We start from the raw sequence: 21,848 nt of genomic DNA, 5'->3' as shown, positions 1-21,848 counted from the left end.
TCCAGGTCGGATATGCTGCACTGTTTTTACACAGCGTATCCAACCCGTGGGAACCCTGCCTTAGGGTGACGTTACATGTGGCGGATTCACTGCAGATTTTACCTGCGCATTTGCGCAGCTGAAGTCTGTAGCAGATTAATGTACAAGACAAGTAGATGAGATTTTACAAATCTCATCCACATTCTGCAGACATTTTACATGGCATATTTTCAAATCTTTGATATGTTGTTAAATGAACACCTTGGGGTTCTAATTTCCATAAGTTTTTTTGGCGGTGTTAAAGAGGCTTTCCAGTAGCCAAAAATTTATGGCCTGTCCTCAATATCTGATCGGTCGAGGCCCGACTCCCGGCAGCTACTAAGATCAGCTGTTTTGAAGTGGTCCGCAGCGCTCGTACGAGCACTGCTTCCCTTTAATTTCCTTTACTGCCCTCACTGTGAATCGCTGACGCACTTGTAGCGGTGGTTCACAGTATTACAGTCTACTTCAATAGGAAGAGGCTGTAATACTGTGAACAGCTGCTACAAGTGTGTCCACGATTCACAGTGTGAGCAGTAAGGCCGGATTCACACGAGCATGTTCGATCTGTGATATACGGACCGTATGTCGGCAGTATTACGCTTGCCTTTCTGTGAATCTCACACAAGCGTTACCGAAGTGTCAGGATTCTGAATAGACATCCCGTCCTGGCTGGAGGTGATTCACTCTCAGGACACTTGAGTAAGGTTAATGTGTGTGTATGTGGCTGCACATAGTGATCTAGTAAGATTACTATGTGCTGTGTAAATGAATGGAGAGAAGTGTATGACGCTGATTGGTCAGCGTCATACACTTCTCTCCACAACGCCCACTTGGTCAAAAAGTAAAACACGCCCAGTTGTCCATTAAGAAAGTCATTAGCATAAAGCTAATATAGGTCATAACTCCGTCAAAAATGATAGTTTTTCTAAATAAAAAAACACTGCCATAATCTACATTACAGCGTCGATCATATTATGTACAAGATAGGGCACTTATAATGTGGTGACAGAGGCTCTTTAAGTAATAAAAGTAATGAAAAAAAAAAAATGCATGGACCCCCTTTGCCCAAAAACTTATCTGTTCTCCCCCACCTCTATTGGGGAAGTCACAGCAGAACTCTCCTAAATGATATAGTAATGCCTCCCGATTTCCCCAAACATGCGTGTTTGTATGTTGGGGTATGTGCACACGTAGTGACCAAAAACGTCTGAAAATACGGAGCTGTTTTCAAGGGAAAACAGCCCCTGATTTTCAGACGTTTTTTTGAGCAACTCGCGTTTTTTGCGGCGTTTTCGCAGCGTTTTTTACGTCCGTTTTTGGAGCTGTTTTCATTGGAGTCTATGAGAAAACGGCTCCAAAAACGTCCAAAGAAGTGTCCTGCACTTCTTTGACGAGGCAGTCATTTTACGCATCGTCATTTGACAGCTGTCAAACGACGACGCGTAAATTACAGGTCGTCTGCACAGTACGTCGGCAAAACCATTCAAATGAATGGGCAGATGTTTGCCGACGTATTGTAGCCTTGTGTTCAGACGTAAAACTAGGCATAATACGCCTCGTTTACGTCTGAAAATAGGTCGTGTGAACCCAGCCTCACAGATGATCAGACATAAAAGGCACTTGGTGTAACTTAAAAAAAATTTTAGTTGCTTTTAGTACTTCTATGTTAAGATAGGATTACTTGTTACAGGCCCAAAGCCTGAGACTCCTTTACTGAGACCTACAACTGGCATACTCTTCTGATTTTGTCACGTACATTGTTGTCATGGAGACCTTGTGTGGATTCAGGTCACCATCAATATTTAAAGTGTAGCTAAATTTTTAACAAACTTCTGACATGTCATAGTGACATGTCAGAAGTTTTGTTTGGTGGGGGTCCGAGCACTGAGACCCCCACCAATCGCTAAAACGAAGCAGCTGAAGCGTTCGTGTGAGCGCTCAGCCGCTTCATGTCTGTTCGGCTTTTTCCGGAAAAAATGTATCGGAGTATGGACTCAATAGAAAGTCTATGGGTCTGTACTTCGATACATTTTATTTCCGGAAAAAGCCGAAGCGACTCAGCCTCACACAAGCGCGTCAGCTGCTTCGTTTTAGCGATTGGTGGGGGTCTCAGTAGTCGGACCCCCACCAAACAAAACTTCTGACGTGTCACTACAACATGTCAGAAGTTTGTTAAACTTTTAGCTTCACTTTAAAGGGGTTGTCCAACTTTTGACAACTGATGACGTATCCAACGGATAGGTCATCAGTATGTCATCGGTGCGGGTCCAACACCCGAACCCCGCACCGATAAGCCGCTCCGGGCACCTGCGGGCACCGGATGTTGTGGCACATAAAGCTAGGGACGGAGCATGGAAGCAGTTGGCTCCGTACTGCAGGTCTGCTCCTATTCACTTGAGTGCTGCAGCTTGGCCGCTATTCCATGGCCGGAGCTAACTGCTTCCGGCTTGTACGTCCGGTGCACGGAGGCACCGGACCAGCTGATCTGTGCGGGGCCCGGGTGTCGGAACCCTCAGATCATGTACTGATGACCTATCCGGTGGATAGGTCATCAGTAGTCAGAAGCTGGAAAACCAATTTAAGTATTTCATAATCTGCCAGTAATGGCAGTTGTTGGCTAAGATAACAAAAGAAGTCTTAGAAAAAAAAATAAAGTACATTGGCTCTGCTATTAAAAGGGTTGGCCACTTCCTAAAAATGTCATATTCCCTAATATTTAGGCCCCCTGCATACGTAGGAGATTTTCCATCCGGATTTGCTGGCAGAAGACTTACAGGTAAGTGGATGAAATTTAAAAAATCTCATCCACATGCTGCTAAATATTTTCTGCATGGAAATCTGCAGCATGCAAATTCTGCTCTGGATGTTGACTGCGGAGTTCATACGTTTCAATGTAGAAGGGAAACCTCCTTAGCAGTAAATTTTCTACGTGTTTGAGTACCCTCAAAGTAGTAATCGAAGAAAGGAACTGCAGCACTCAACATAATCCAAAGAAGTGTATTTAATTTATTCACCAAGCATAAAAACACTTGCAACGTTTCAACCCATGAATGGGTCTTTATCAAGCATGCTTGACGTTATCTACGTTACTGTTATCTACATTGCAGCGCCGATCACATGCAATAGGAGATAGGTATTTGAGAATCTGGTGACAGAGCCTCTTTAAAGAGGCTCTGTCACCAGATTTTGCAACCCCTATCTGCTATTGCAGCAGATAGGCGCTGCAATGTAGATTACAGTAACGTTTTTATTTTTAAAAAACGAGCATTTTTGGCCAAGTTATGACCATTTTTGTATTTATGCAAATGAGGCTTGCAAAAGTCCAAGTGGGCGTGTTTAAAGTAAAAGTCCAAGTGGGCGTGTATTATGTGCGTACATCGGGGCGTTTTTACTACTTTTACTAGCTGGGCGTTCTGACGAGAAGTATCATCCACTTCTCTTCAGAACGCCCAGCTTCTGGCAGTGCAGACACAGCGTGTTCTCGAGAGATCACGCTGTGACGTCACTCACAGGTCCTGCATCGTGTCGGACGAGCGAGGACACATCGGCACCAGAGGCTACAGTTGATTCTGCAGCAGCATCAGCGTTTGCAGGTAAGTAGCTACATCGACTTACCTGCAAACGCTGATGCTGCTGCAGAATCAACTGTAGCCTCTGGTGCCGATGTGGCCGACACGATGCAGGACCTGGGGCAGGAAGTGAGTGACGTCACAGCGTGATCTCTCGAGGACACGCTGTGTGTCTGTGCACTGCCAGAAGCTGGGCGTTCTGAAGAGAAGTGGATGCTACTTCTCGTCAGAACGCCCAGCTAGTAAAAGTAGTAAAAACGCCCCGATGTACGCACATAATACACGCCCACTTGGACTTTTGCAAGCCTCATTTGCATAAATACAAAAATGGTCATAACTTGGCCAAAAATGCTCGTTTTTTAAAAATAAAAAAGTTACTGTAATCTACATTGCAGCGCCGATCTGCTGCAATAGGAGATAGGGGTTGCAAAATCTGGTGACAGAGCCTCTTTAAGTGCTGCAGTTCCTTTCTTCGATTGCATATGGATTGTCTCCCTTGGACCTGGGATTCTTTACTGCGTGCACCACCCATGTTTGAGGAGTTGTCCTTTCACACTGAAATTTTTTTTGTGGCTGTGGTGCTGTTTTCCTGAATATCTACTCTCAAAGTAGTATCACTTACTCATAGAATGTCTTTAGAAATTGTGCACCCCCACGCACCGTATCGGTATCTTGCATGGTGGGATGGGGGAGCATGTAAACTATTACAGCGCAATTATAGAATAAGTGGTCACGTGATGAATCATATGTCTCCTGCCTCTACAGCATCCCCTGCCATTTCATGCGCAATCATATATAATCTATGACTTGTACATAACAGCACAGGCAGGGGGATGTACAGATTGAACGGGGGCACAATTTCCAGAGACTTCCTATGAGTGAGCAATATAATTTTGAATGTTAGGGCATATAACATTTATATTTGGTAAGTGGCCTACCCCTTTAAATCAGAGGAAGCATTTTTTTTAAATATAATTCATAATTGTATAAATATTATTTTTATGCAGGTAACAACCTTGGTTAATGCCAGCAATAAGGGACCATCAAATAAAAAGAAAGGCCGTTCTAAGAAAGCTCATGTTTTGGCTGCATCTGTTGAGCAAGCAACTCAAAATTTCCTGGAGAAAGGGGACAAGATAGCCAAGGAGAGCCAGTTTCTCAAGCAAGAGTTAATAGAAGCAGTTGATGATGTTCGAAAACAAGGTTTGTCCCATATGGTAAACATGTCTAATAGTAAGGTCCTATTCACACGGCAGGGATTCTCGGCTGTGTGATGGCAGTTCTTTGAAAACAGGGTCATGAAAAAATGGAACGTGCCCTATTTTGGGCCGTTCTCCCGGTCGCACGGCTACCATAGAAGTCTATGGGGCCGTGTAAAGCACGGCTGTCACTCGAATGTGATCGGAGTTACGGCCGTTCATTCTGCCACTCGCTCGCTCGCTCTCTTCTCACAGTGCGAAGTGCATGTGAGGAGGAGGAGGGTATTTTGTTGCTCCCTATAGGAGCGGTCCCCTACTCCTGAAGCGGAATCCCCGCTGCTGTGGCCGGTAATGCTGATCCAGGAGAAGTCAGGGACCTCTGGAGCAGAAGGTAGGAGAGGGGGTGCTATCTATGCGGGGTGGCTATGTACAAGGGTGCTGTTTAGCACTACCTACAAGGAGGTCTGTGTGGCACTACCTACAAGGGGGTCTGTGTGGCATTATCTACAGAGGGCTGTGTGTGGCATTATCTACTGAGGGCAGTGTGTGGCATAAAATTTACAAATAAAATTCATCCGTTTTAAAACGGACAGGGAAAAAAATGGACGCAAAACGGGTCAAAATCGGACGTTAAAAACGGATACATCGGGGGGGGGGGGCGTGGCTTCGCGTTGGCGGTGTAAGGACGCGTGTACCCGGAGCTCCGGACACACATCACCTTCTTCACACTACCACGGGCTCACTTACCTGCTCCAGCGGCGGGATGACCAAAGGTCGACACCGCAAGTCGCAGTCGGTCACTCCTGGCCCCACATCAATGGACAGGTTCCTCCGATCCGGCCGCGACGGGACTCCTCCGCGGCCCTCCTCCAGCCCAGCTGTAGGCCGCAGTCGGTCTCCGACGTCGCGTGGGGATTCTCCTCCTTCCGGCACCATGGCTCCGGCTGGAGCCTCCAGAGGCCTGCAGGACCGCTCCCCTGTTGCGCCGTCCCCGGAGGTAGGTCCAGGTGCGGTGTCGGTTCCTCCGGGGATAGACGTGGCTCCCCTCCCCCCGCTGCCTCCACATGTGTCCGGGCAGGAACATGGCCGCCGGGCATTCAAAGGCGCGGCAGATCAGGCACCATTTTCCTCCACTGTCCCCCTGCACTCTCCTCCAGAGGATTGGCCACTCGTAAGCCAGGGCACACCGGCCATATTGAGGGGCCCACTCACCCCATCTACTGTCCAGGGGAACCCCCACACTGTTTCGTCTACAGGCCCCCCCCCCTCCATGGAACGGACCCTTGCAGAGTTATGGGAAATGGTGAGGGCATTGCCCACAAAATCTGATTTAGATGCTCGCCTCTCCCGGCTGGAAGAGAAACATGACCGGGCCATAGGGGTGGTGTCCCAAGATATACGATCATTAACCGCACGGGTAGACGCATTGAAGCGCCAGAACTCGGTCCTCTCTCAGTCTTTGGACACTCAATCTACCCAAATGAGGGACTTCTCGTTGCACCTGGATGATGTGGAGAACAGGGGGAGGCGGAATAACCTAAAGCTGAGGGGCATCTCGGAATCTATGACGCCCGAGGAGCTATATGATGCTGTCACCCATATCTTTAATAAGCTCATGGACAGACCACGTGATTCGGCCATTGAAATGGACAGGGTGCATCGCTTAGCAGGCCCACGGAACAGGGAAAGTAACCGCCCGCGAGATGTCATCTGCAGGGTGCACTTTTACAAACAAAAAGAGGACATTGCACGGCGAGCATGGGAGCTGGGGGCCATTCCTTTCCAGGGTGCAGAGGTGACCATCTTGCTGGACGTCTCCAGACTGACCCTACACATGCGCAGGATGATTCGCCCCTTGCTGGAGGCTACCAAAGAAGCGGGCGCTTACTATAGATGGGGACATCCCTTCCATTTCATTCTCCGCCGCCAGGGGCAATCATTTGCTGTACGCTCCCCGGAGGATTTGGAAGCTGCCTTTTGTTTCCTAGAGATCTACCCAGTGCGACTCCCGGATTGGACGGAGCCACCGCTGTCGCTCTTTCCTAGGGGGGGTCTTTACCCGGACTCTGTGCGCCCTTCTCTGCCTCATCCTAGAGACGGTCCTCGCGGGCAACGGGCATCCAGACCGCGCTCGTCCCGAAGAGACTGACCGGCCAGACGTCTAGCATATCTCTGTCTCCATGAGGGTGTCGATGGGGGCCTGCATGTTATGAGTGTCTAACCCCCCTTTTTTCTTTTCAGTTTTCTGCGGGAGGGGCTGTTGCCGGGCCGAAGGGGAATATATGTGGGCCAGTGGGTCCTGATTGTGGGGTCAGGGGGCATGTCTCAGGGATCCTCATCCTCCCTCTCTGCTGCCCCGCGGTAGGAGGTCGGGAATCTACAAATACCCGTTATAGTCAGCCGGTTGAGTCAGGGGTTCCGGTTTGCTCTCTTCTGTGCTTTTAATAACTTAGTCTCAATTTAGTGGCAATTTTCAGGGGGATCACCTCTTTGCACCGCTGTCATTCTACGTTCTCCACTAGGTTTCCGCGCTGTTGTGTCATGTTCAGGGGGTGATTTCTCCCGGGATCGACATAATACGCAAAGTATTGTTTAGGGGTTTTGTACTCCGCTGTTAGCGGGACGGTAGTGTCCCTCTTTTTGGTTCTCTTCCCTGTCTTCGGGGGTTTCTTTCTCCCCCTCTCTGTTTTACCACTTTGGTTTCACATGTCTAACATTACGGTTGTTTTCCTGAATGCACAGGGCCTGAACATCCCAGAGAAGAGATCCTCCATCCTCCGTCTTCTCTGGAAAAAGAAACCGCACGTGGCGTTTCTCCAGGAAACTCACTTTAGGGCGGACAGCGTTCCACGGTTGACGGATTCTCACTATACGGAGGGGTATCACAGTGCCTCTCCAGACTCCAAGACCAAAGGGGTATCTATTTTGATCTCGCGTTCTCTTCCATGGGAGCACGTGGAGACTCGCACGGATGGAGCGGGACGGTATCTCTTCGTGAAGGGTAGGTTGGCTAACACATTGTTCACATTGGCTACATACTATCTCCCTAACACTGGTTGGGTTGCCTTTCTGGAAAGGGTCTTGACGGAGTTGGATGGTTTCCTGGAAGGCACTCTCATATTAGGGGAGGATCTGAACCTTACATTGGACCCGACTATAGACTCCTCGCGCGGACATTCGTCGTTACCCAGGTCGGCACATCGCCGGGTGCGTCGGTTGTTACATGAACACCAACTGGTAGACACGTGGCGGCTTATGAACCCGACGACAAAAGACTACACCTTCTTTTCGGCTCCCCACAACACATACACCAGACTAGACTACTTCTTCCTTCGCCACTCCCATTTATCCAACCTCTCCTCAGTCTCTATTGATGACATTACCTTCTCGGACCACGCCCTCATTACTCTCACTCTCTGTCTCCCAGCAGCCCACCCTCGCTCCTGGCAGTGGCGGTTAAATGATTCGCTTCTGCAGGACTCGACGGTGGCTTCGGAAATACACAGGGACCTACGGGAGTATTTTGCCACGAATGTTTCTCCAGATGTTGGTCCGCTAAGTGTTTGGGAGGCGCATAAGTGCGTGATTAGTGGCTCCTTCATTCGGATCGGATCTAAGCTTAAAAGGGAGCGGACGGCCCTCTTGAGTGACCTGTTATCCTGCATACACCTCCTGGAGCAGTCCCACAAGGCCTCCCAGGATTGGGTGGTAGGGGCGGAGCTGGGGCAGTTGCGTGTTCAGGTTCGTTCTCTTTGTCTTGCCAAGGCTAGGGCCTACCTGGTAAAGTGTAGGCGACATTTCTACGAATTTAGTAACAAACCAGGCAAGACTTTGGCACGGGCACTGCAGGTCCCGTACCTACGTACCCCATGTACAGGTCCCAGGAGCTGGGGGTTTGCACTTCCCCCAGGATATTTCTGAAGCCTTCCTGGCGTTTTACCACTCACTCTACAATCTCCCGCGGGCCTCTCCTTCTCCAGATGGGGGGATTCGACGGGAGCAGATGGAGGCATATCTTCGCTCCTCGAGGATGAAAAGTATCCCGCAGGAAGCTCTTGCTGCCTTGGAGGAGCCCATCTCCTCAGAGGAGTGGTCATGGGCCCTGAAGGACTCTCCGGTGGGGAAGGTGCCGGGTCCGGATGGTCTACCCATTCAGTATTACAAGGTTTGCTCAGACCTTCTCGCTCCCCATTTTTTACAGGCCTATAACTCTCTCACGGAGGGGTGCTCTCTCCCTCAAGATGCCTTGAGGGCATACATCACGGTAATACCCAAGGAAGGAAAGGACCCCACCAGCTGCCAAAATTACCGCCCCATTTCATTGCTAAATGTAGATCTTAAGCTGTTGGCAAAGATCTTGGTCCGTAGGATTACCCCCCTTCTCCATAGTGTGATCCACTACGACCAGGTGGGCTTCATGCCTCTTAGGGAAGCTAGGGACAACACCACTAGGGCAATTTGGTTTATAACGCGGCTGCCTCGGCTCTGCCCACACTGCTACTATCCATGGATGCGGAGAAGGCCTTCGACAGGGTTAATTGGGACTTTATGTTGGCCACTTTGCGGCATATCGGGCTGGGTTCCCACATGATGCAATGGATTTCGAGCCTCTAGTCATCTCCTTCTGCCCGGGTCAAGGTTAATGGTACCCTATCTCCAACAGCACGCGGCAGGGATGCCCCCTGTCTCCCTTGATCTTTATTTTGTGTCTGGAGCCCTTCCTCTGTCGGGTTCGATCTAATCCGGACATAGCGGGTGTATCGGTGGGTGGAAGGTCTCATAAGGTTGCTGCGTATGCGGACGACCTTCTTTTCTTTCTCACCGCACCCACCTAACCTCATGGCAGAGATGAGTAGATATTCGAAACTGTCAAATTTCAAAATTAACTATCAGAAGTCTAAGGCTCTTAATATATCGTTGCCGCAGTCCCTAGTAGACGACCTGTCGGGGTCCTTCTCCTTTAAGTGGGCTAGAGACTCTCTCCAATACTTGGGGAACCAGCTCTCCAGGGATCTCTCTCGCCTTTTATGCAGTTAACCATCCTCCTCTCCTTCAACGTGTAAAGAGCGATTTGGATTCCTGGACGAAGGGCACTTTCACGTGGTTCGGCAGATGTGCAATCTTTAAAATGAACATTCTACCGCGGCTCTTGTATTTCTTTCAGGCTCTACCGATCCACATCCCCCATACCTTCTTCCGAACTTTGTTGTCCTTACTCCACCGCTTCATTTGGGTGAGGAAACCGGCTCGTATAGCCCGCTCCACGCTTTTTCGCTCTAAGAGTGAAGGGGGCGTGGGGCTCCCAGACTTTGTCTCCTACCACCAGGCCTCGCACTTGTCGCGCATCCTGGATTGGTTCCGCCACATGGAGGTCAAACAATGGGTGTCGATGGAGCAGTCTTCTATGGCAGTCCCCCTGCAGGCCCTGCCTTGGCTGGGCAGGGATACCCCTCTGTCAGCGCGAAGAACACACGACGATAGGGCCCTCTCTGGCGGCTACGTCTAAGGTCTTTCCCCGGAAAGAGATCTCCCCTTCTCCGTCCCCCATGTTCCCAGTCTTGGGTAACCCGGCGTTTCCTCCAGGGCGGGAGGGGGGTCCATTTAGGAGCTGGTTGCGGTCAGGCAGGGGTCCAGCCTCTCATTACCTGCATGGGGAGTCTTGGATGACTGGCCCGCAATTGACGTCTTTGACAGACCCTCTCCCCCTCACTCCCTGGCAGGTTACTCAACTGAGACATTTCCTTGTGTCCTTGCCTAACCCTGCGGAACATGCTCGGGAAAAAACCCAGTTTGAACTCCTCTGCGTGGGCACCGGCTCGTTGCATCACTCACTATCCAGAATATACTCCCTACTGTTCTCCCCATCCACCCTCTCCACACCTGCATATCTGCTCCAGTGGGAGAGGGACTTGGGAATCACACTCACGGCTGAACAACAAGATAGAGTGTACACTATGACACATAATCATCCATGGCCAGCAGGTATCAGGAAGGGGGATTTAAAATTTTAACGCGTTAGTATAGGGTGCCTTCCAGATTTCATGCCATAATTCCGGCGGTCTCCCCGCTGTGTTGGAGATGTGGTGACCAAGTGAGAACGATAATGCATGTTTTTTGGGAGTGCCCGAGGCTGACTGCCTTTTGGTCAGAGGTGTGGCGTATCACCTCCAAATTCAAAGACTTCCCTCTCCCGTGCACACCGGCCTTCTTCTTGCTCAATCTGTGCGAGTTTCCGCTGTTCACATATCGTCGCTCTGTGGTCCGCCATCTGGTGAATGCTGCCAGGGCATGCATTCCAGCGCTGTGGGGACAATCCAATGCGCTGTCACTCAGCTTGTGGTTTGATAAGATACAGGAGATCATGAGGATGGAGGATCTCACGGTATCCATGAGAGGTACCCATGCCAAGTTCCTTAAGACTTGGTATCATTGGGTCAGGTTCCAATCATCACTGGAGTTCAGGAATATCGTAGCCTCTTGATTTGTCTTTACTGCATGGCGAACAACAACGGAGCTCGTCCCTTCCTTTCCTCTCTCTGTCATTCCTCTTCTCTTCTTTTTCTTCCCTCTTCTTAGGATATGTTTACCCGTGAGCTTTAGTGCATGTCTGCAGGTCCAGGATGCATGGGGTGTGTCTCATTTATTGTTTAAACATATTTCTGATTGTATAGTTACCATTCAGAGTGCACACTTATACTGGCCTGCGTGCCGACGTACTATACGATTGCATATTCTTATGCCATTAACGTGTTATGTTTGTGAAAATGTGAAAATAAAAGAATTTATAAAAAAAAAAACGGATACACGGAACGGATGCAAAACGGCTGAGAAATACGGACCGACACTTACGTTTTTATCGGCTGACACTCGGACCCTGTCGTGTGAATTGAGCCTAACGCCCCATGCACACGACCATGTTCTATCTTTCCTCGGATCGGAGACTCGGACCATTTTTCACGGATCCGATATCTCAGCCTTCATCATTTTCAAACTGGTGGTTTTAATGATTTTTTTTTAAACTACAGACAAACAAATTGTTGGTTTTAAAAAACATTCTGAGAATTTGAAGTACCTCTTCCGTCATAGCAATTACTAGGAAGGCATTTCCCCTCCCCAGCGGGTAGTGTCATGGTTGCCCTAGGCATTGTAAATGTCACTTCAAGCACCATTTAAATGTACTTATACCACCACCAACTATGTTTATGTAGGAAGAATTGATTTGTATCAACAATAAATATTACTTTTAACTCGTTGCTCTTTTCATGCCTTTAACCCCTTCCCGCATTTGGGCGTGACTACGTCCTGATCTACGGTGCATTTAGATGAAGCGGGCACAGGAGCTTTGTGTGCTTCATCTTCAGCGGCTGTCGGCTGTAATGCACAGCTGACATCCGGCTGCAACGGCGGCGATGGCAGTTACCGCCGATCGCCGCCGTTTAACCACTTCAATGCGGTTGACAATGGTGTCCGCTGCATTGAAGTGGTTGACGGAGGGGGCTCCCTCTGTAACCCCCTGCACGAGAGATCGCAGGTGCCGATGGTTGCTATGGCAACCAGGAAGCCATTGCTAAGCTTCCTGGTTACCCAGGCATAGAAGCCTATTAGGTCCTGCCTGAGGCAGGACCTAAAAGGCTAACTGTCAGATGAAGAATGACAGTTACAATACACTGCACTACATACTGCAGTGTATTGTACCGGGGATCAGAAGACCAGATCTTCAAGTAAGTGTAAAAAAAAATGTTAAAGAAAAATAGATAAATAAAAGTTTTAACTAATAAAAACAATAGTCATCCCTGATCAACTCCTTTTATAATTAGAATAAAAATGAAAACATGAAGAAAAACTATACATAATAGGCATCGCCGCGTTCGGAACGGCTTGATCTATAAAAATATCACATTATTTTACCGCACGGTGTACACCGTAAAAATTTTTAACAAAAAACAATGACCGCATTTTTTTTTTTTGGTCATCTTGTCTCAAACCAAATGTAATAAAAAGTGATCAAAAAGTTGCAAATAGAAACTACAGTTCGTCACGCATAAAAGAAGCCCTCCCGCAGCGATATCAACTAAAAAATAAAAAAGTTATGGCTGTCTGAAAATGGCGACACTAAAACATGATTTTTTTTAGAAAAGAGTATTTTTATTGTGGGAACGTAGTGAAACATAAAAAAACGATATAAATTTGGTGTCGCTGTAATCGTATCGCCCCGCAGAATAAAGTTAACATGTTGTTTATACTGTACGGTGAACGCTGTAAAAAATAAAAAAACAAAACTGTGCTAGAATTGCTGTTTTTTGGTTTCCTCATCTCCCAAAAATTGAATAAATAGTGATTTAAAAAAAAACAAAAAAAACGCATGTACCCCAAAATGGAACCAATAAAAATTACAGCTCGTTCCACAAAAAACAAGCCCTCACACAGCTCCATCAACGGAAAAATAACACATTATGACTCTCAAAACGCAATGATGCTAAATGACGGCCCAGACTAATTTTTTTAGGTCCAGTAGAATTTCACTAAATACCCCACATCATCATTTGCTGAACCCCACAGGTGGACCCTGTAGATGCAGCGGAAATGAGGAAACTTTAGGGCCTTGTGCTGCTTATGGGGCTAGTGAAGAAGTCAAAGATTAGGCAATACTGGAGCGCAGATATTTAGTATAATACCCAATAAACCCGGCCTGTGCATAAAGGATTGGTTCAAAGCGTACCACACCAATCCATGGATTATTAATTTTATTATTCATTCACCCCATTATTACATCATCCTATTATGCCCTGATGCACTCCGCCCAGTTTACATATACCCTGATGTACTCCGCCCAGCTTACATATACCCTGATGTACTCCGCACAGCTTACATATACCCTGATGTACTCCGCACAGCTTACATATACCCTGATGTACTCTGCACAGCTTACATATACCCTGATGTACTCCGCCCAGCTTACGTATACCCTGATGTACTCCACCAAGCTTACATATACCCTGATGTACTCCGCACAGCTTACATATACCCTGATGTACTCTGCCCAGCTTACAAATGCCCCCACATTATAAGCTGAGATACCAGTAAAACACCAAGCAAAATCTGCGCTTCAAAAGCCAAATGGTGGTCCAACTGAGCCTGGCAGCGTGCCGAAACGGCAGCTTATGACCACATATGGGGTATTACTGTATTCTGGAGAACCCGCTTAACAATTTATGGGGTGTGTGTCTATGGTGGTACAAGCTGGGCACAACGCATTGGGCACTGAAATGGCATATCTGTGGAAAACGGCAATTTTCAATCTGCAACATCTATTGTGTACTCATTTTTGCAAAACCGTTGTGGGGTCAAAATGCTCACTACACCCCTAGATAAATTCCTTGAGGGATCTAGTTTCCAAAATGGGGTAATTTTTCGGGGGTTCCACTGTACTGATACTATAGCTCAATGCAACATGGTGTCAAAAAACAAATCTTGTAAAATCTCCACTCCAAATACTAAATGGCGCTCCTTCCCTTTAGAGCCTTGCTGTGTGTCCAAATAGCAGTGTATGACCACATATGGGGTATTGCCTTACTCTGGAGAGCATGCTTTAAGAACGTTGCGGTGCTTTTCTCCTATAGTCCTTGTGAAAATGCTAAATTTTGGGCTAGAACTACATCTTTTTGCAAAACAAATGTTAATTTTTTTTATTTTCACATCCCAAATCTAATAAGTTCAGCAAAAACCTGTGTGGTCAAAATGCTCCCTACACCCCTAGATTAATTCCTCAAGGGGTGTAGTTTACCAAATGTCACATTTCAGGGGTTCTTACTGTACTGGTACCTCAGGGGCTTTGTAAATGCAACATCGCGCCCAGGAATCAATCCTGCAAAATCTGTGCTCTAACTGCCAAATGGTGCTCCTTCCCTTGTATCCTGCCGTGTATCCAAACAGCAGTTTATGACCACTTATGGGGTATTTCCCTACTCTGAAGAAGTTGCTTTACAAATGTTGGTGTGCTTTTTCTCCTTTATTTGTTGAGAAAATGAAACATTTTGAGCTAAAGCTACATTTTATTGGAAAATAACGTAATTTTTTATTTTCACTGCCCAGTTCTAATAAAATCTATGAGACCCCTGTGGGGTCAAAATGCTCACTACACCCCTAGATGAATTGCTCAATGTGTGTAGTTTGCCAAATGGAGTAATTTTAGTGTAGTTTCCACTGTACTGGTACCTAAGGGGCTTTGCAAATGCGACATGGTGCAGAAAAACCAATCCCACAAAATCTAATCTCCAAAAGCCAAATGGCGCGCCTTCCCTTCTGAGCCCTGATGTGTATTGATACAGTGGTTTATTACCACATATGGGGTATTTCCGTACTCTGGAGAAGTTGCTTTACAAATGTTCGGGTGCTTTTTTTCCTTTATTTGATGAGAAAATGAAACATTTTGACCTAAAGCTACGTATTAGTGGAAAAAAAATTTTAATTTTTCATTTTCACAGCCCAATTCTAATGAAATCTATGAAATACGTGTGTGGTCAAAATGCTCACTACACCACTAGATGAATTCCTCAAGGGGTGTAGCTTCCCAAATGGAGTCACTTTTGTGGGGTTTCCACTGTACTGGTACCTTAGGAGCTTTACAAATGCGACATGGTGCAGAGAAATCAATCCAGCAAAATCTGTACTACAAAAGCTAAATGGCGTGCCTTCCCTTCTGAGTCCTGCCGCTTGCCCAAACAGCAGTTTATGACCACATGTTGGGTATTTCTGTACTCTAGAGAAGTTGCTTTACAAATGTTGGGGTGCTGTTCCTCATTTATTTGTTGAAAAAAGTAAACATTTTGAAGTAAAGCTCTCAGAATCGCTTGGATAGGTAAAAGCATTCCGAAGATATTACCACATGTCAGATTTTAAAAATGAGGCTCTGTCATTTGGTCCAATAGTGGCTGCGGCGGGAACGGGTTAAAATAGGCAATTCAATTATCATTATGATTGTTCAGTCGTAATAAACTAACGGCGTGTGTGTACGAACAGCCTGACCCGCGATATAAACGATGAAGAGGTTGCAGAGCTCGTTTTTTTTAGCGCCGTGTGAACATGCCCTAAGGAAATTTATTTTTCATTGATGTCTAGTTTCTATTGCGGCGCAGGGGAGAGGACAGAAGCATGCTGTAGGTAAGTTGTTTTTTTTTATTTTTCATATTACTAACTTAATTTTTGTGTTTTGCCGGTTCCGCTGGACCGTTAAGAATATGTCGTAGATTCGTTGGACTACTTCTATCTAGGTTTTTTTTTTGTTTTTTTTTTAAATAAAATGCTTCCCGAGGGTTGTGTGGGGGAGTTTTTATTTCAATTAAAAAAAATAATATTTTCTTAAAGTGTATTCACACAGTGTGGTTTTGCGGCATGACCGAAAGCCGCATAAAAAAAATTGCATGCATTTTTCAATGTGCTTTTCTGTGGCAAAATTGCACTGTGTGTAAAAAAAACTCTGTGTGAACAGCTCCTAACGGTGTATAAAGGCAGAAAAAAATCTGCCTTAGGCTATGTTCACACGGAGTATTTTGACGAGTTTTTTGATGCAGAAACCGCGTGCCAAAAACGGCCCGAAAATGCCTCCCATTGATTTCAATGGGAGGCGTGGGCGTCTTTTTCCCGCGAGCAGTAAAACTGCCTCGCGGGAAAAAGAAGCGACATGCCCTATCTTCGGCCGTTTCCGCCTCTGACCTCCCATTGACTTCAATGGGAGGCAGAGAAAGCGTATTTCGCTGTGTTTTATGCCCGCGGCGCTCAATGGCCGCGGGCGAAAAATGCAGTGAAAAACTCAGCGAAAATCGGTGTGCAGGGAGAGGAAAATCTGCCTCAAACTTCCAAACGGAATTTTGAGGCAGATATTCCTCCTGCAAAATACTCAGTGTGAACATAGCCTTAGAATTCCTTCAGGAATTTTGAGGCAGATTTTGAACTGCCTGCGCTTTTTTATCCACGGTTTTTCGGTGTGGTTTGTGGTTTTATATCTGATGCAAAGGTCTCGGGCAAAAAAACGCTCGGATACGAGCGTCGTAGGTTTTTTTCTGCCTCCCATTATTTTCAATAGGCTGTCAGAGGCGGAAGCTGCGCTAAGAATGGACACGCCACTTATTTTTCCCTGTAAGCGGCCTGAAGCCGTCCGGGAAGAAGACTCATCTGCATCACATTGAAATCAATGTGGGGCAATTTCTGGAGTTTTATGGCGCTGATTCTGATGCGGTTTCCGCGGCAAAAATCTCTGTGTGAACAGGGAGTTTTGTCTGTTTTTTTAATACTTTATTAGCGCCTTAGTAATGGCAGTGGTCTGTTTTACGACGTCCATTACTAAGACGGGGCTTGGTGTTAGCCAGTAAAAAGGCTAGCAGTAAGCCACCATTATTACCCTGGTACCCACTGCCACCAGGGGTATCAGGAAGAACCGGGTACAATCCAGTACCCGACCAGATTGTAGTAAAGGTCGGCTACCAGGGCGGCCGCAGGCTGGCATTACTAGGCTGGGAAGGGCCAAAAACAGTGGCCCTTCCCACCCTGGTAATGCTAGCCTGCTTCTGCTTTATTGCATCTGTCTGGTTATGAAAGTGGGGGGACCCCACGTCATTTTCGTAAATTTTTTCTTTTATTTTTTTAAAAAACTACGTGGGTTTCCCTTTATTCTTCATAAACCGCCAGATACCATGAAGCAGCCGAGCATTACAAGGGTGGGAAGGGCCACGGTTTTTGTCCCTTATCAGCTTGCGGACACCCCAGTAGCCGGCCATTGATACAGATGTCTGGGTACTGGATGTACCCAGCTCTTCCCGATACCCCTGGTGGCGGTGGATACCGGGGTAATAATGGGGGCTTACTGCTAGCCTTTTTACTGGCTAACACTAAGCCCCGCCTTAGTAATGGATGTCACCAAACAGACAAGTGCCATTACTAAGGCACTAATAAAGTATTTAAAAAAAACACAGATACTTAAGAAAATATGTTTTTATTGAAATAAAAACTTCCCCACAAGACCCTCATTAACCATTTTATTTACGGTATTTAGTTAAACAAACCGTAGATCATCGAAGTAGTCCACCGAATCTACGACGTAGTCCAAATAGGTCCAGCGGAACCTGCAAAACAAAAAAAGTTAGTAAATAAAGTTAGTAATGAAAAATAAAAATGCTTATACTCGCCTATAGCAGACGTCTGTCTTCTCCCCTGCGCCGCAAAAGAAACTAGAGGTCAATGAATTGGGATCGAAACTAGAGATGCAGTAGAAATATTAATGGTGATTAATAATTCTGGTGCATCATAACCTCCCCCACACATGCAGCCACACCAAAAAAAAAACACCACCCCCCCCCCCAACGCACTGTCACACACACACACACACACACACACACACACACACACACACACACACACACACACACACACACACACGTGCCACTCACACGCACCCCAGCACGCACAACCCCCCTAAACATACAGCCGCTCCAGCCTTACCTGCAGTGCGGCCAGTCTTCACCAAAATGGCGCCGGCTTTCCCACTACAAACCAGCTTCTATGCTGGCTTGTTCTGAACTGCGCATACAACTGAGCACGCGCAGCACAGGAGATAGGAATGGGACCCGTTCCTATCCTATGCCCTGTAGCTGCTATATTTCATCTGTGTATTTGTCGTGAAGAGACTACAAAAAAGTGTTAATTTAAAAAAAAAAATGTTGTAAAAAATAAAATAAAGTAAATATAATATTTTATTAAATGAGGCTTTCTAAAGTACAACTGGGCGTGTTTAAATTAAAGTACAACTGGGCGTGTATTGTGTTCGTTACATCGGGGCGTTTTTACTTCTTTTACTAGCTGGGCGTTGTGTATAGAAGTAACAGCCACTTCTCTTCACAACGCCCAGCTTCTGGCAGTGCAAAGACACAGCGTGTTCTCGAGAGATCACGCTGTGATGTCACTCACTTCCTGCCCCAGGTCCTGCATCGTGTCGGACCAGCGAGGACACATCGGCACCAGAGGCTACATTTGATTCTGCAGCAGCATCGGCGTTTGCAGGTAAGTCGATGTAGCTACTTACCTGCAAACGCTGATGCTGCTGCAGAATCAACTGTAGCCTCTGGTGCCGATGTGTCCTCGCTCGTCCGACACGATGCAGGACCTGGGGCAGGAAGTGAGTGACGTCACAGCGTGATCTCTCGAGAACACGCTGTGTCTTTGCACTGCCAGAAGCTGGGCGTTGTGAAGAGAAGTGGCTGATACTTCTATACACAACGCCCAGCTAGTAAAAGAAGTAAAAACGCCCCGATGTAACGAACACAATACACGCCCAGTTGTACTTTTACTTTAAACACGCCCAGTTGTACTTTAGAAAGCCTCATTTACATAAATATAGAAATGGTCATAACTTGGCCAAAAATGCTCGTTTTAAAAAAAAACAAAAAAACTCAACTCTTATCTCCATTGCAGCGCCGATCTGCTGCAATAGGAGATAGGGGTTGCAAAATCTGGTGACAGAGCCTCTTTAACCCCTTAAGGACGCAGCCTAGTTTGGGCCTTAAGGCTCAGAGCCCATTTTTCAAATCTGACATATTTCACTTTATGTGGTAATAACGTCGGAATGCTTAAACCTATCCAAGCGATTCTGAGATTGTTTTCTCGTGACACATTGGGCTTCATGTTCGTGGTAAAATTTGGTCGATATATTCAGTCTTTATTTGTGAAAAATTGCAAAATTTAGAGAAAATTTACAAAAAATAGCATTTTTCAGAATTTAAAAGCATCTGCTTGAAAAACAGACGGTTATACCACCCAAAATAGTTACTAGTTCACATTTCCCATATGTCTACTTAAGATTGGCATCGTTTTTTGAACATTATTTTATTTTTCTTGGACGTTGCAAGGCTTAGAACATAAACAGCAATTTCTCATATTCTTAAGAAAATTTCAAAAGCCTTTTTTTGAAGGTACCGGTTCAGTTCTGAAGTGGATTTGAGGGGCCTATGTATTAGAAACCCCCATAAAACACCCCATTTTAAAAACTAGACCCCTCAAAGTATTCAAAACAGCATATAGAAAGTTTTTTAACCCTTCAGGCATTTCACAGGAATTAAAGCAAAGTGGAAATGAAATTTGCAAATTTCATTTTTTCTGCTGAATTTCAAATTTATAAAATTTTTTTCTGTAACACAGAAGGTTTTACCAGAGAAATACTACTAAATATGTATTGTCCAAATTCTGCAGTTTTTATAAATGTCCCACATGTGGCCCTACTGCGCTCGTGGACTAAAACACAAGCCCTAGAAGCAAAGAAGCACCTAGTGCATTTTAAGGCCTCTTTTTTATTAGAATATATTTTAGGCAGCATGCCAAGTTTGAAGAGGTGTTGAGGTATCAAAACAATGGAAACCCACCAGAAGTGACCCCATTTTGGAAATTACACCCCTCAAGGAATTCATTTATGGTTTTTGTTATCATTTTGACCGCACAGTTTTTTCACAGCACCTATTTAAATTGGGCTGTGAAATGAAAAAAATGATATTTTTTCCAATAAGATGTAATTTTTGATCAAAATTTCTTATTTTCACAGGGAACAACATACCCCATTTTGTTGCCCAATTTGTCCTTAGTGCGGCAATACCCCATTTGTGGTGATAAACTGCCGTTTGGGCCCATGGGAGGGCTCAGAAGGAAAGGACCACCATTTGGCCTACTGGAGCTTTTCTGGTGCTAAGTCATGTATGCAGAAGCCCCTGAGGTACCAGTACAGTTGAAACCCCCGAGAAGTGACCCCATTTTAAAAACTACACCTCTTAAGACATTCATCTAGAGGTGTAGTGAGCATTTTGACCCCACAGGTACTGTGTAAAAGATAATGCGCAGCAGATGGTGCAGAGTGAGATTTGCAATTTTATATATATATATATGGCATGTCAGTGTCCGATATAGTGTGCCAAGCATGCGCCACCGGAGATATACACCCCTTAAATTGTAATGTGGGTTCTCCTGGGTACGGCAATACCCTACATGTGGCTGTTATCAGCTGCCTGGGCACACAGCAGGGCTCAGAAGGGAAAGATGAGGGGGGTAAGCTGTGCGGAGTGCATCAGGGTAAATTAAAAATCAAGGGATGTATGATACATTTTAAAACAATCTTTTATACAGAGCCCTGGTTTTTCGGGACACGTGTCACATTGGTATATTGTGTTCTTCCTTATCCCCCTCTTATAGCAGACTCTGCACCTCTTTTGACTCTTTCCCTTTCCACCGGTTTGGGGAACTTCTCTTGGAAAGTGTTGCCCTGGTACGATGCGTGTGGCCTCGCTTCCAGAAGTACTGGGTGCCCCCCCTTCCTGGTCCCTAAAGATTAGATCTTGAAATTCCAGGAAAGTTCCCCTCTGGCCTGCACATCGACGTAGCACGTACGCATTGTACAAAGCCATCTGTATGATGTGCCCGGCCAGCTTCTAATACCACACCGCATGGCGCTGTAGGGCTTCAGGACTTGATTTGACAAGTCCTTCCCTCCCATGTACCTATTGTAGTCCAGGATGCAGTCTGGTTTGGGGGTGTCCTTTCCTTCATATATCCTAAACCTGTAGGTATACCCTGATGCACTCTCACAGCTTATACATCTTCACGCCATACCTTGCCCTCTTACCCGGCAGGTACTGGCGGAATTGAACCCTCCCTTTAAAATGTACCAGGGACTCATCAATAGAAATACACTTCTCGGGGTGTATGCTTGGGAAAACCGTGCACTGGAACGGTCTAATAGGGGTCTCCGTTTATACAAACGGTCAAAATGGGGTCATCTCGGGGTGGGCACGGCTCATTATCAGTATAATGTAAGAAGCGAAGTATTGCCTCATTTATTTATTTTTTTAGGTTCCAGTTCAGTTCTGAAGTTGCTTTGAGGGGCCCATATATTAGAAACCCCTATCAAACACCCCATTTTAGAAACTAGACCCCTCAAAGTATTCACAACAGCATTTAGAAAGTTTATGAACCCTTTAGGTGTTTCACAGAAATTTAGAGCAAAGTAGAGGTGAAATTTACTTTTTTT

General features: G+C 46.2%; 1 protein-coding gene across 1 annotated transcript in view; it reads left to right on the top strand.

Moving 5' to 3' along the window:
- Positions 1 to 21,848, top strand: part of LOC142748943 (catenin alpha-1) — a 148,036-nt gene that overhangs the window by 22,822 nt on the left and 103,366 nt on the right. The window contains exon 3 of the mRNA XM_075856366.1: positions 4,598 to 4,793. Within this exon, the coding sequence (XP_075712481.1) occupies positions 4,598 to 4,793 (196 nt within the window). The remainder of the gene's footprint in view (positions 1 to 4,597; positions 4,794 to 21,848) is intronic.

This window comes from Rhinoderma darwinii, chromosome 3 (assembly GCF_050947455.1).
Source record: "Rhinoderma darwinii isolate aRhiDar2 chromosome 3, aRhiDar2.hap1, whole genome shotgun sequence".
Classification (NCBI taxonomy): Eukaryota; Metazoa; Chordata; class Amphibia; order Anura; family Rhinodermatidae; genus Rhinoderma; species Rhinoderma darwinii.
This window is presented reverse-complemented; position numbering and strand designations above follow the sequence as displayed.